Consider the following 15,880-nt stretch of genomic DNA (forward strand, 5'->3'; position numbering starts at 1 on the left):
GAAAAGGTTGAAACATGTAAAACAGGTTTTAGTTACTAATAATGCTCTTAACATGCCCCAGTTGCAAAGTAAACTGCAAGGGAGTTTAAGGGCAGGTTGCAAAAATGCATTTTCATTTACAGTTGATGTTTTTGATTAATTGGTAAGGTTAAAGTGTCAGACAGTAACTCATGGTTATTTAATCACTGTTGATTGCACGATCATGGCTTTATGACCTTACATGTTGGAAGGAAGAAAGGACATGGCTGTTCTTGAAATGAAAACATGAATAAAGTCCTGACTTTTCAGTCTGTCTGTCCTTCTATCGTATTATCCCTCCTTACTCAGTGCAGTCCATGTCTGAACACTTCTCAAGGGTTTTAGCTCCATGCACCAGTAACTACAGGAATTTTTCCCAAGGACAGAGGAGGGGTTGTCAGTGAGCTCTTAACTCTCGTGTGTGCCACATTCATGGCTTGTTGCACCTTCTACCAGAGCATCCAGGGGCAGTTAAACTTCTGTAGACTGACCGGAACTGATGGGACTTCAGTCAGGCACATGGCTTGGGCACACAGAGTAACCACAACAGTGACACTCACCCCAGTAATCAGCAGGCACTGACACTCTGGTTTAAATTCCTAAATAGGCCACAGACTGAATGTTTCCCTGGTTTGTGGCACTAGCACTAAGAGGTACAGATTTATTCTAGTCCTATGAGGAATCGAGGTAGGGAGTCTACAAGAGATGTGCACAAAGGATCACTGCAACCTCGTGAGTTAGGTCAGGCCTCCCCATAGCAACTGACACCCCTGCCCTGGCCGTGGCCTGAACCATACAAATACAAACCATACAAATAATTCATGGCTGATGGAAAACTTGACTGCAGATTTCTCAAGTTAATCCTCTAACCACTGGGCTATCTTTCTGTCATGTAATAAAAAATATGTAGCCAGGTGGTTTGGTAGGGCAATATAAAAGCCTTTCAAATTTTAAAGAGATTTTAAATATGATCTGCCCCAATATGATTCAGTGTCACATTATAATTTGCTTATTGTGACTAGATGAACAGATACTGAAAAATAAATAACCTTTCTTATTTGTCGTATTCCATGATATCTTGAAATAATTCCACTTCATATCCTTCATTTTTCTGTATCCAAAACTTTAGTGTAGAAGCTTATTCATATGAAAATCAAGACTGTAGAAAATGTTAATGAAATAATAGGAAATGTTTTTCAGAAAATAAATTTTGAACTTTAAATTCCTTTTAGTTATGCTTGAGAACTTATTCTGTAAATTGCTTTCCATCATAGAACAAAATCATATCATATGGCCTGATCATATAAAAACATGCTAACAGTCCAGCATTTTAATTAGAAACTGTTGGCAACAAGTGCTTACTAACAAACTTCAGATCAGGAGCTAGTTCTAAAAATTAAATACCTCATAATGATTTCAAATAACTGCAAAAATCCCATTGGGCCCAAGGTCAATTCACAAACAGGCGAAGATATTTGTAAGGATGTAAGAATAATCAAAGAGGATATTTGTAATGAATTATTCACCCATTTCTACTACAGAATACAAAGGGATTATGCATTCATAAACAAATATTTCTGTTCTAAATTATGTCACATGTGGGATGTTAGTAAAGAAGGAACGTTTTTCTCTCTCTCGTGGCCTGCTGACCTCTGTAAAACCTGGGTGTGTACCTGACAACATTTACCTTCCCATGAAGAGTGTGACAGCTGCAACAGATGAGGGGATGATGATGATGATGATATGATGAGATGAGATGAGATGAGATGAGATGAGATGAGATGAGATGAGATGAGATGAGATGAGATGAGATGAGATGATGAGATGATGGAGACTGCTTAGCCACACCTTCCTTCCTCAATGAGTGTCTTCACTGGATTCTTCCTTTTCAAAAGAATAAATTGTGATGCCTTTTAAATGTATTCCTGTAATAAGCAGCTTAAATTATGTCCTCGTAAGTTCCTCAGAAAAAAGTTACCATGCTCTACCTCCATATTCATCATTGCCTGCTTGAGTTCTGTTGGGAGTGGGACAAGTTTGGCAGAACCATGGTGGTGGAGATGCTTCCAGTGTGAAGGAAAATGACCACAGTTTCCTGTCAGAGTGCTGGGCACATAGGCCACGGTCTTCCCAAGCCAATTGGCACTGGCAGAGGCAGTGCAGCAGCATAAACATCAGCAGAGATTGCTAACACAATCCCAGCTTCACTGCTGAGTTCAGTTGTCACCTTTCACTGTGCAACTTCACTTGTTTTTCCATCTATTTATAATGTCATTTCTCTTCATGAGAGAGCAGACAGCAGCATACTGAGATACCTTGTCTCAAGCTCATCCAGAGTGAGGGTACTGAAACCACCACCTTGTCCCAGGAGCAGGAGTCACTGTTTGGCCCTTCACTGCCACATGGAAAATCTGGGTGCTCATGACTGTGGGCAAAGGCAATTAATGTCTGCAGTGTTTGTCACAGATGCACCACAGAGCTCAGCCAGGCAGAAAAGAGACAGCACCCTGATTTGAAAAATTCCCAATCTGGAGGTTATGTAAAGAGGAAGATTGTCTGCCTGTTACTATGGCAACAGGTTTAAAAGGGATCTTGTCACCAGGCTGCTATTTCTTCCTGTACCCCATAGGAAAATCAGGATGAGTCCTCCTCCATCTCAGTGGGTTGAATTGAACAGAAAATTTCACCATACAATGGCAAAGCAGCAAGAGGCAGCGCCAAGGCTGTACACCTGAGCAGATAATGATGAACTCCAGAAAGTAAAATAATTTTGGGGAGTCAGACCGTGGCTCAAACTAAAATTTTGGTGAATCAAAAGTCTACAAGGAACTGATGCTGAAGCAAACAGAAAACCAAATCATTTTCTTCAGTTCTGATAATTTAAAAACTGAATTAATGTTTAAAAAAAAGGAAATATAAAGGTAATTTTTGAAATAGGATGGTATTTTAAATTGAGCTGTCATTGTTCCCTGGCAATAATCAATGCTTTCAGTAACTAATTATTACATTATTTCTTTCCCAGAAAGGCACTCTGTAAAATAAGTGGAATCCTTAAAATATATCCGTGTTTTAAAGAAATAATAAAAGGCAATTTAGAGGGAACGTACAATAAATATTTTTGCCTGAATACATGAGCATTAGTTCTTGCAGTCCCCTTAGTATTGGATGGAGTGGAAGACTTCCTCTGTGATATATCATCATAAAAACTAGACAAATTCAGAAGAATTCCAGAAACACGGAGAAAAAAAATCAGGGAAGGAGATCATAAATGTCAGCATTATTTCTTTTGTTTAATTTTTATTTAAGAATCAATGATAAGTATTTCTTAGTAGAAAAGAAACCCTCGAGATTTGGTGGTGCCAACTATTCAGCTGAATAGTTGGTCCAAGTGGTTTGTATCCTTGGGATTAAATTTTGGCAATTTTGGTATCGCAGTATCTCAGAAGAACCAGTTCCATCCTTCCATGCCATCATTTTTCTAACTGGGAACTCTTGCAGGTTTCTAACACATTTATTCCAGTCCAGCACAACTTGTGCATTCTGCAAAACACAGCCCTGATTAGAGATGATCTACCTCAAGTAACACAGGTGTCATAGGTAAAATGACCAAGAACTTTTCTCAGCAAATGTTTACAACTAATCCTGGCCCCATGTAGTTAATGAGAAATTTGTTACTGCTATCAACACGACAAGGATTTCCCTTGTACTTCCAGAGTTGTGCATAGATTTCTGTGTATACATTTGACTTGTACTGTGCAATTACTTTGACTTCCTTTAATTGCTGAGAAAGTAGTGGCAGTTTTATGACCCTGAGGGAAATGGATTGTTTCATGACCTAATAACTGCAAGCAGCAGAATTTTATCCTTTAGGAAAGGAAATCCATAAAGCCAAGCACAATAAGGAATGAAAGAAGTTTAATGGTATTGGGCTAGCATTTCTGCTCTGTGTTTGGAAGTGTTATAACCCATTGTTCAATGGTATCCACATGGTGAAGCCCCAGCTAACTCCATACAGCTGGATTTTTCCAGAAAATAAGCTTACGTGTTATATTTTAGGTTATTCTAGTCCTGCTGCATCATACCCTTTTCTCTTATCATGCTTATTTATCTCAGAAATAAATCCCTTGAGATGTTGGACTGTCAGTCTACTAATCTTTATTTGAAAGATGGATAGACATTGAAAACTGTTGGGCTGAACAATAGGATTTGGTGCCATCAAATATTTGTTCCACATGCAGACACCTGCATAACAGTGCTCAAAACTGTACTGAATAAATTGCAGCATTCCACATGGGTCTTAATTCTCCCTTTGGATTTTCTGACCTTGCTCCAATTTGATATTTTCTGGACGCTGGTGCTGTTCTAAGAATACAATTTGAATGTCCATTTTTATCCAACATGGGAGTTATAAAAAACATTTTACTCTTGGTAATTTTTTTTGTCATGTGGTTCCACTGAATTAACTTGGGCTGTTAAAATATTTTCCATGGTTTAGCAGTATCCATGTGCCTCAGATCACCTCAACTTACGCATTTGGGATGTAGGTTGCTGCATTGGAGTTTGTCAGACACAGTTTTTTGGCATAGTCAGCAAAACCAAATATGTACATGAAGGATAGTATTGATTTGTCCTTTTTGGGCACATAGTTCAGGCTTCAGAAGAATCATGCCAGTTTCTCAGTCAAAAATAAAACCACATCCAGACTGCATATTTGTAACAGTCTTCGGGTGGTGTTGTTCTTGAAATCATACCTGTGTATCAGTTCCTATTTAAATAGTATGAAACTGTGATGGCAGCGGTTTAACTGTATGGGCTGGACACATCCTCTAGCTCTGTTTACCCTGCTACTGGAAACAGCCATACCTGCCTGCCACACAGTGCCCAGCATGCTGAATAGGGAAGTACTTGTTTTTCACGTTCATGTGTCAGAACAAACCAAGCCTCCACTTGCAGCCCGTGTGCTGTTTGACAGCTTTGGGCATTTTGGTGTTGGCTTTAGGTTCTCAGAACCACCTACTTCTTTCCTTTGACTGTGCAGAGAGACTGGGTGCAAAAAGTACCTCTCATAGCACAACAGCGCTATGAGAACCAGTATAACTTGTCTTTGGGGGGACGCCACTCAACGTTCAGTATTTCAAATAAGCAGACTGAGCAGTTATGTAGGAATTCACAGAAAGGTCAATGCACTGCATGAGGAGGACACACATCACCCAAAATACGAGTCATCTTCTAAAACTGGAAGATGGTCACTCACTCTTTGCAATTTTATATAAATTTTGTACCAGACGTGCTACAAAAATAGGTTGGAATCTCATGAGACCATAGCAGAAGCTTAAGGCATTTGCTTTGCCAGAACTTCTTCCTTGCATTTGGCCAATTAGCCAATCCTCTCGATCCCTGTAAATATTCATTTTCAAGGCTTTTCTCATAGAAAAGAGAAAAATATTATAACAAGTCAATGAGGAAACAGTGCTCATATAATACTACTTAATGCAGACCTTGGACAGACATTTTCCCAGCTAAAACATTTTAATTATCCATTTTCATGTTTAATGTCTACTTGTTTAATTAATATTTTTTCCAATTTTTTCCAATATTTAATTTTTTATCAGTTATAGGTTAAACTTTGAGTATATATTTTTCATAATGCATTTCAACACTGATTCAACTGTGTGAAACAGCAACATGCAGCAGTCTGGTTTTGTCCAGCACCTCTTTTTGAAAGCTAGATTAGGTATCTCTTTTGAGCAGTGCATTTTCCTGGTTACACTAGGCAGAACAACTGTTCCTTCTCCAATGAAAACAGCACAGATGTTTCAGATGGGAAAGCAGTTTACTGATGGGCTTATAAGGTTAAAGCAATTCAAATTAATTTCTCAATAGAAAGAAATGTAAGAAAATAATCAGGCATCATTTAGTAGTTCCAGAGAGTATTATCATGCCCTGAAAGCTTGCTTCTAATGTACAAAACACACAAGGATTTGTGGAGACATGCACTTCTTTTGAATGTCAGAGAAGCTTCTGTTTTTATATTGATGCTCTTTAGCCAACAGCAGTGTTCCAGGAACTCTAGAAATGCATAGTTCTTAAGTTCTTATGTTTCGTTACTTAGAGGGTTTTAGCCTTCTGACTTAGAACATTAATAATAATTCTAACTGATCATTTCAAACATTATTCTTGGTCCTTGAACTTATCTTTCTTTCCTTGATACTGACTAGAACAAGGAAAAATTGTGGATAATCTAAAGATTGTAGCCAGACCCCAAACACAGGAAAACCAATGTCTGCTTGGAGCAGGAGAATGACTCTCAGAAAGTCCAGAACTGAAAACAGGAAGAAAAAGAAGCAGGGCACAAGATGGCATAACAGGGAAAGAGTTGAAAGAGATAGGAAGGGATGCAGAAATCCTTCCATCTGCCGAGGGTAAAGGTTGACATATCTGTACAGTAGTCTCTGAAAAAGAGCTTTAAGGGATTTTCAGGGTTTCGGAATTACTGGATTCTCTGAAACAGCAGCCTGTGTCTTGTTCTAGGTCCACCCCCAAGCCCAGTCTTTAAGTATTATCTGACTATCCACTGAAGTCAATTGGAAGATTCCGTTTTACTCTGATGAAATCTAAAAAAAGCCATTCCTATGCTCTCACATAATATATTTTTCTCTCCTATTCTTTTATGGCTTTGTCTGCTTTGGGTTATGTTTATTTCTTCTTCTGTCTTCCTTTAGCTCTTTAGTTCTGATGGTGGTATTTTATGTTTTTAGAATGATTGCCCAGAGAAACATAAGAGCTGCTGTAAAAAAAACAAACTTCAAGATATAGACTAAAACTTCAGTCAAATTATCTGTCATTATTTGATCTATCAAATATGAAACTATTTAATTATACCAAAGTGTTAAATTTCTTTTGAAAGGATTAAGGAAAAAAATTGCTGTGTCTTTATGAATTTTTATGAATTAGCTGAGCTGTGGTCATTGACCACAGACATACTTTTAGCCCCTTGCAAATGCTGGAAAACCATGTCAGCCTAATTGAATTTTAAGCTAGCACATTTTTCCTGGCAGGCTAAGAGCTAGCACATGGGCAATTACACTTCTCTGGTACCACACAGTATTTCATTCAGCTGCAGCTCAACTGTTTCTTCAAGCACTTCAGTCTCCTGAAGAAATTTGACTTACTAATACAAAGGACAAATTACTTGATAAATTTATATATTGTATTTCAAAATTCCGAAGATTTTTCAAAAGGTTTGTATGAAGAAGTAGTTGTGTCTAGGATAAAGAACAAGTTTGATGTCCTAGATAGACAAACATAATTGGAGTGATAAATTTAAATGATGCACATGTAAGTAATTTGGGAGTTTATCTAGTTTTAGTTACTATCTATGATATAGTTAAGAGGGTGCAATTACTTCTAGAAAACATCTACTTCTTAATTCATGTTTTAATTATTTTGATTACACTTAATAAATGCCTATAGCAGATTCTAGCTACTGTGTTTCAAACAAAAATAATTCAGACATTCCATGGAGCACATAAAATGCTATATGAAAGCATACTATGTGAAAGCAACATACAGAACATTGTATTTTTCTATAGTTGCATTGAGCTAGAATCACCAGGAGCCTTGGGGGACAGAAAAGATGTTGTTAGATTATCCACTGCAGTGCAGTCAAAGCATCATGTCTCATATTCCTAGAGATGGAACAGAATGAAAATATTTGAAGCCTTTGGGCTATGTTTGATGTTGCATGAGGCCTAAAGAAATCACCAGGGACTAGCAATTCTGTGCTTGAGAACTCATTTAAAATTACTTTCTTATTGTCTTTCTTTCATTCTGGATCTCTGCCATGCCCTCACTTTTCTTTTTTTTTTTTTTTTTTTTTTTTTTTTTTTTTTTTTTTTTTTTTTGGGTCTAAATACATTGGTGAGGCATAGTACAAGTAGATTCATTCATAGATATGCAAGATTGTGATGAAAAGGCTTGGGGTTGACTCTCATCATGCTGTTAGAGTGACAGAAGAGCTTCCTTCCACCTCCCTCTGGCTCACACCTCTGTAAACATTAATATCAGAAAATCCATAAGCACTTTGGAAAATGTTTCCTATAATGCAACTTCCTACTTCTTTAAAAGGAGAACAGTACCTTCCACATAGAATCATAGAATAGTTTGGGTTGGAAGGCACCTTGAAAGGTCATCTAATCCAACCTCCCTGTAATAAGCAGGGACATCTTCAACTAGATCAGCCTCGTCCAGTGTTTTACCACCCTCATGGTAAAAAAAAAAAAGGTCTTCAGTCTATCTATCCTCATGGGTTTGTCATAACTGCAGTACTAATCTCTGTCAGGTGCTTTGGGAACCCTTTATGGGAAGTACAGACTAAGTAAATTCAGCACATGGTCCGTTATTATTCCCCTGATAATGTTTGGTAATGTCCTGAGTAAAGTACCACCAATTACAGGACTACTTATGTGGCTGAATTCCAAAGCACTGTTATAATTTACTGCCATGTCTGCATATAATCAGAATTATGTCATTTCAGAGAAACAGTTATATTTCCTTCCTGTAACTACATTTATACAAGGTATTATAACCTAAATAGGACAACAGACTGAGTAATCAGCAGTAATAAGATTTTATTTTAATGTGATAACAGCCAAGAATTAAGTAAAAGAAACAGACAGGAAAACAAAATAGAAGCAGAAAAGGATACATGCACACACCCAGTTTGATGCCATGATAAAGTATGAAGGTTGCATTTGTACCCTTAAATCCATCTTTGACTTCAGTCTGGCATCATTGTGCCTAGGCTGAAGAATATTTCACTGTTTATTAGTTTAATGCTGCATTCATTTTAAAATTTTGTGTACAACTCTGTTGAAATTAGGGTGTATTAAAATTATCAAAGCATCTCCCACAATAGGAAATATATAGCATTTAGGTTATGAGATAACTTATGCTAGACTTGAAACCAATTCCCTTATGTACTGAAGATAATCATGATGTAACACATATTAGTTGAATAAAATTAGAGTATCAATGTGTATTGATCTGTTTCATGACCATATCCAGGCACTGAGTTTTCCCCAGCAGTGGAAATACAGGTTAGGAGAGTTTTGTCATATGGTTAGAAACCCTTCAAAGTGCTGTCAGTTACTGTGTTTATCTCTACAGCTTGGTTTCAAGTGTGCAGTTAATAGATATTCTCTGGCTTCCATTCTGGTTGAGACCTGCAACTTCCTTGTATCAACCACCTGTGCAAGATTATTCAGATTCTTAGAGCAAATTTGCAGAAAGGCTGTGCTAAGTGGGTTGTACAAACACTTACACATCTGTCTTATTGTCTAAAGGATTATCTTGCATCTTATCTCTTTGTCTGCTATTGAAATGTTTCTTAAATAAGCTGAAATTGAAAAGGGAAAGTGAATGAGAAAATGAAATTGAAGTATTTCTGGGGTTGTTTTTAATTTTCTGTTTGTAACATTTGACAGCTGCAAGAAATTGCATGAGAGAAAAAAAAACAAAGGCTTAAGTATCAAAATCTTTGCTTACAAGCTACTCTTTTATAGCAATCATGCTTGCATAATAACCACAACTTGGAGCACATGATTCATAGCAACAAGTAATCAAGTATATAAAACCGCATAGCTTGTACCTAAATATGTTTGGTTTTTTTCAGGAGTAACTTAGAGTCATTAAGTAAATATTTTGTAGTGTGGTCATAAAGAGGGGGAAACTGCCTAACAGAGAATACTCTACATGTATGGTAATAGCAATAATCCTTCTGGACCAAGGATAACACATGTTCAAATAGTCTGAAATGCTTATTGATAAAAATTTAGCTTCATTTCAGAACATTCATATTTTTTTCTTCTTGCTGTTTATTATTTATGCTTATGAAGAGTGAACTTAAGATCATGAAGCTGAGATTCATTGAAGAAAATGAAGTTCAATTTGTGGTACAAAAATGTCTCCATGGAGAAAGGATACATTTAATATATCCGACTGTGAAGCCACCAAAATAGAAACTAAACCCATGTAACTTAAATGATTAACCACAAAGCTTGACATATGAGCTTTAAATATTAAATAATAAACTGAATACTTGAATGTATCCATTACATTTGAGTAAATTTACACAATGAATAGCTTTATAACATCTAGAATTGCTAGCAGACAATTTTGCAAAGAGAAAGGAGGCTGTATTCACCCTATAATTTACTCACACTGAAAAATTTTAATCAGTTTTAAAATGGTGGAAGAAATTTCATGAATGGTGAGACTTTCCACCAAGGTCATAGAGAAAAAATGTTTAGTTTTTCAATATACATGGAATTTTCAAGTTAATCTTTTAAGCAGACACATAACACAGGTTTTATGTGTTCCCATGACAGACCAGCAGTACTCATGGTCGCCTTCTCCGCACTTCAATGAAGAAAGATATTCTCCCGCTCCGAGGAATATGAAAGGATTATCTGGTAGTCGCAATCAACCACAGTTATGTTCAGCTCATACTTGTGGCTTAGCATCCCCTGAAGATTGTGACCATACCCACGACCATATCCACCATGGGCAGGAGCCGAGGCCGTCGTACCTTCTCAGCCCCACGGAGAGTTGCCCGCTGGACCACCACCGTTGCTCCCCACGCAGCTCCATTCATTCCGAGTGCATGATGATGCCCATGGTAATGGGCGATCACATGTCGAGTAGCACTTTCCCCAGAATGCACTACAGCTCACATTACGACTCGAGAGACGACTGCGCCATGTCTCACGGAAACCCTAAGATTAACCGTATTCCTGCAAACCTTTTGGACCAGTTTGAGAAACAGCTTCCCCTTCACCGGGATGGGTTTCACACCTTACAGTACCAGCGGACCTCAACAGCTGCGGAACAACGCAGCGAGAGCCCGGGAAGGATACGCCATCTCGTTCATTCCGTCCAGAAACTTTTTACTAAGTCTCATTCTCTGGAAGGATCATCCAAGGGCAATGTTAATGGAACAAAGGGAGACAGTCGAGGGGACGATCATCACCATGGACACCATTCCAAGCATAGCAAAAGGAGTAAAAGTAAGGAGCGAAAACCAGAAGGCAAGCATAAATCTGGAATGAGTAGCTGGTGGAGCTCTGATGATAATTTGGACAGCGATAGCACTTACCGAACCCCTAGTGTGGTAAATAGGCACCATGCAGATCATATATCCCATTGCTATCCTGAGGCACTCCAGGGGCATTTTGGGGATCTCTCATTGAAGACTTCCAAAAGTAACAATGATGTGAAGTGTTCGGCTTGTGAAGGGCTACCAATGACCCCTGACAGTAAATATATGAAAAGGAGTTCTTGGTCCACGCTCACAGTAAGTCAGGCTAAAGAAGCTTATCGCAAGTCATCACTGAACTTAGACAAGCCTCTGGTTCATCAGGAAATCAAACCTTCCTTGAGGCCGTGCCATTACCTTCAGGTAAGAGGAAGATTTTCTTGAGATTTTTAATGAAAAGAGCATCACAGTATATGCCATAGTCATCCTAAAAAATATCCAAAGGTACCTTTCAAAGAATTTCTGTATGGCTCTCCTAATGCAGATATCAGATATTCCATTAAAGTGAGAAATCTCTGGCTTTTGTTTATAGACCACAGATTATAAACTATGAACAGGTGTGATATAAATTAGTTTCAGGTCAGTAGATGTGTTTTCATCTTTGGAATTCACACTGAACACCTTGATGAAATATATATATCACACCAAAAAAGAAGCAGTTCTCTCAGCAGTCTGAGAGCTAGAAAAAGTGTTTCAAGTACATCTATGAATGAGTGATTTTAAAAACAGGCTGTGGGGAATCCTATCTTTGTGTTCTTTTATTCCTTTTCTCCATGTTTTTGCAAGTAACAGAAGAATGGATTTAGTGCTGTACCAAATTGCTTTGTTGTGGTAATGATCACCTGCGTATTTCTTTTTAATGATTGGATCACCCAGGATCATATTGAATTGAGCCTCTTTTGAAACCATACTATAACATCGGTGTTAAAAGGTACAGGAGCATCTCAGGGAGAAAAATATTTCGGGCCTGAAACTCAGACTGGTTTTGATGGTGTTCTGCACGTTTTCTCTTGCAGCAACAAAGAAGCTCCCACTTTCTCCTACATTTAAATTTTAATACCTTCTGCTTGATGTCATTTGCCACCCCAAAATCACACAAATGTAACTATTTATCATGCTGGAAAATTATCTGGATCATAAAGTGACATGGGTTTGAAAAATACTTTCCAAAATACTACTTTTAGATATTTGCTGGCCTATGTCCAGCACCGTCCCATCACAAGTGACATAAGCACATCAGATGATTCAGGGTATTCTAGTGTGTGCAGAGCAGAAAGGAGAGAGTACCTCAGAGGACTACTTCTTCAACTAGCTTTGTCACTGGAAAAAATGTATTATACAAATATTCCTTTAGTAATTTATACAAAGTATGGCCTGCAAAGCCCAGACTGTTTTGAGTACATTCTCTTCTATTTCTTTTTAAGGAACTCCTCTTTCTCCAAAACGTCACCAATTCTCACGTGAACATGAGAAAATCTCTAGTCCAGATCTATGTATTTGGAGATTTTCAGTTTCTCTGGGACCTGCAGAAATTACTGTATTCTGTGCAGAACTCTCTCCTCTCAGATGTATAGGTGTCCAAGAGCAATGAGTCACACGTGAAGAGCCAGATCTTTTCAAATGCGTATGCAGACATCCAGGATCAATCTTTCCTACTGAAGCAGGGGAAGGTTCTGATTGCAGAGAAAGGAAAATAAATTGCAGCCCTCAGAGCATTGCCATGCAAATTGATTCCAATTTAGACTGACAGCTGTGGTATTTTATCATATCCAAGTACATTCTCATATATGTAAAATAGACTGCACTTCCCTGGAAGTTTTTGATCTAACTCAAGGAGCCAGAACTGGAAGTGCGTCATGTGCAGACTTCCACTCAGTGTGAAGTGTCTGTGTTCAGAAACCATGCATACAGCTGTGACATTACAGAGAAATTTAGATATTACTAGTTTATTCCTTGCCATTACATACTTCTATCCTGACAACTCTGGTTCTTCTATACATCTTTTGAGTTTAGTGGTTTCCTTCTCAATCAGGTTTTCTTGTTTCCTCTTCCCCCTCCCCCCACCCCTACATCTCATTTGTCTTCTTACTCCCAACTTTTAACAGCATCCTCAGGTGAATGTGAAAGACTGAGCTCACAAACTAACTTGGCTATTGCTAAGCTTTTGATCAAGCCCAGTGACAAGCCTAGGGGGCGGAAAAGCACTCCTCTTTAGAGTCATTTTTTAATGCATTTTGTGAATTAGGATTACTGCAGAAAGGAATTTTCATTCAGTAATTAGGAAAGTTTATCCAGTTTAAAATCTAGGAGATGTGAATTCAAATTTTTGCTGCACAGTGACTTTGACATCTTTGTTTATAAGACCCTTTAAAATGGGATAGTACCCATTCCCAATTCACAGGGATCCTATAATGCAAATGTGTTAAGACTCAAGTGCTTGGTTACTACCACAAGGAATCTATATTTCTGTCCAAAGCAATAATACAAGGAATTCTATAACAGAAACATTCTCATTCTAAAATATTAAAATAAAACATATGTTTCATCCTATCAGAATATGCCATTCAGAGCATAGATGTCGTTCAGACTGAGTGGCTGGCTTATTCACTAGCCCAAGGTCAACAAACAAACTGAGAGGACTCCATGCTGTCAATGTCATAACTAAATGATTGGGTTTGAAACTTCAACTTTGAAGGATGTTGGACTGTCATGATGTAATCACGAAGATCAGAAATATGTTCCACTATTAACTCTGCCAGGAACTTTCTCTCTGACCCGGGAAATGTAATTTGTTAATCGCTGCACACTTCAACTGCTCTGTCTGCAAAACTGAGGAAGGATATTTTACTTATCTTATGGCAAGTAAGCAGCATCACTGAATAATGATTGGTTAAAAATAATCATTAGGTTCAGAAACTAAGAAAGGTAGAGAAACATGTCAGAATCCCGACCCAAGAGAGTTTACTGCCTTGCTCAAAAGTAGATGGCAATGAGAATTCAAGGGATTATGAGGTTGATGTGCAGCAGCAGATTTCCCTGAGGCGCACAAGTGAACAAATTAGCATAAAACCCCAAGGCCTTTCACAGGGTCTGTTTTTAAAGTGGTGTTAAATACATTTGTCCTGACTGATGTCAGCTATATATTTTTAATTATTTTTAAAATAAGGCTGTGAAATTATAGTCCTTCAATGAATGCACAAATACGTAAGTATACAGTATACCTCAGAATAACAAAAATTAATTTCCATGTTTATATATCATCAATTTTTTATATATATATATATATATGGATTTTGTTCTACTACCTAGTTATATGAGGTTTCTCAGTAGCTAACTCACTTTTCTATCTATTGGGCTTTTTCCTATTATTTTTTTTCAGGATCTGCATGAAAATTTTCTGTTTTCCGCTGAGACTTTTGATGTGCAGAATCTCAAACTGAAAGGCCATGGCAGTCCTAGGCGCGTGCTTGAGATTTTGTTTTCTGTCATCTGTTTCTGGGCTTCCACATTGTCTTCCACCATAATAACTGAGCTTATTTTCCTTCAAACTGAACCTCTGAAGAGTGAATATAGGAATTTTCTTTCTAAGAAGGAAGCTGCTAGCAAATTAACAGGTGCCTAGAAACAGGAGATGAGACAAAGGATTTTGAAAGTGTCTGCTTATTATATGCTTCAGTCATGCCAAAGAGTTGAAAGCAAGTGTTTCTTCAACCTGGTAAATCTCCAAGCTTAATTTCTGGCTCCTCTTTTAGGGTTTCACATTCCCTTCTCCACACAGAGTCTTTGCAGCTAAGGCATGTCCTTGGACTGGGTGTGTGGTGCTCTAAGTCAGAGGTGATTCCATCAACATGCTTTTTTCAAGCATAGGTGGCCATCTAGTCCTAAAGTGGATGGTTTGAGAGAGCTAAATTTGTTGAAATAAATCTGTATAAAATAATGATTATTTTTCTCATTTAAAACTCAGATCAGATTTGCGTAACTCCTTCTACAGTGGAGGTGGTGGGAACACACAGGGATAAGGGAGAGGGGAAGAGTGAGAAGCTCAGCTGGGAAGGCTGTAATGTCAACCAGTTGATCAACTACCACCTCAAGAGCAGAGAGCAACCATTTGAAGACTAACAGCATTTATCAGACGAAATCTTGTGAATGATTAGCTGCAGTTATTAAGTATGGGCCTTTAATTTCTATTTTGAATGCAGACAAAATGAGCATTTCAGTGCATTTCTGGGCACCAAACACTCAGCAGGCAAAACAGCCCAAGTAGAGCACGCATGCAGTAATGCACACATTTGTGTAGTTTTAGCCATAGTGGCTGCTACTGTTTTCTAAATCATTTTAATTTTAATATGTAATATTTTAAGAAAAAGATAAATGAGCTGTGAGATCTCCTCTGTCTTCATCAGCTGTTTTGGCTAATTAGGTTTCACATGTGTACAGTGCAATGACTTTGATTAATTCCACTGTGATATGAGTACTAGCAAGGAGCAAAGATTTTTAACAGGAAAAAAAAAAAAGGATGTGAACGAGATAATTGTGCTGAAAGGATGTGCACAAAAGAGTCACTTATGGTTTCCAGAAGTGGAATAACTTTGAGTGCTAGTTAAAGAATAATAATTCCCACAATAGAGCCAAAAGATAGGCAAGGGCATCACACTCCCCATGACTGTAGCTCTGGAGCGCAGCGTGATGTGTCACTGATTAATATGCCTTCCTCATCCATTCAACAGCCTCCAAAGCAGCAAGCAATTGGGGTAAACATTCCACAAG

General features: G+C 37.9%; 1 protein-coding gene across 1 annotated transcript in view; it reads left to right on the top strand.

Moving 5' to 3' along the window:
- Positions 1–10,416: 10,416 nt before the first annotated feature.
- The window catches only part of DLGAP2 (DLG associated protein 2), a 79,237-nt gene continuing 73,773 nt past the window's right edge, over positions 10,417–15,880 (top strand). The window contains exon 1 of the mRNA XM_063389326.1: positions 10,417–11,476. Coding sequence (XP_063245396.1) covers positions 10,475–11,476 — 1,002 coding nt within the window. The 5' untranslated portion in view covers positions 10,417–10,474. The remainder of the gene's footprint in view (positions 11,477–15,880) is intronic.

This window comes from Prinia subflava, chromosome 2, assembly GCF_021018805.1.
Source record: "Prinia subflava isolate CZ2003 ecotype Zambia chromosome 2, Cam_Psub_1.2, whole genome shotgun sequence".
Lineage (NCBI taxonomy): Eukaryota > Metazoa > Chordata > Aves > Passeriformes > Cisticolidae > Prinia > Prinia subflava.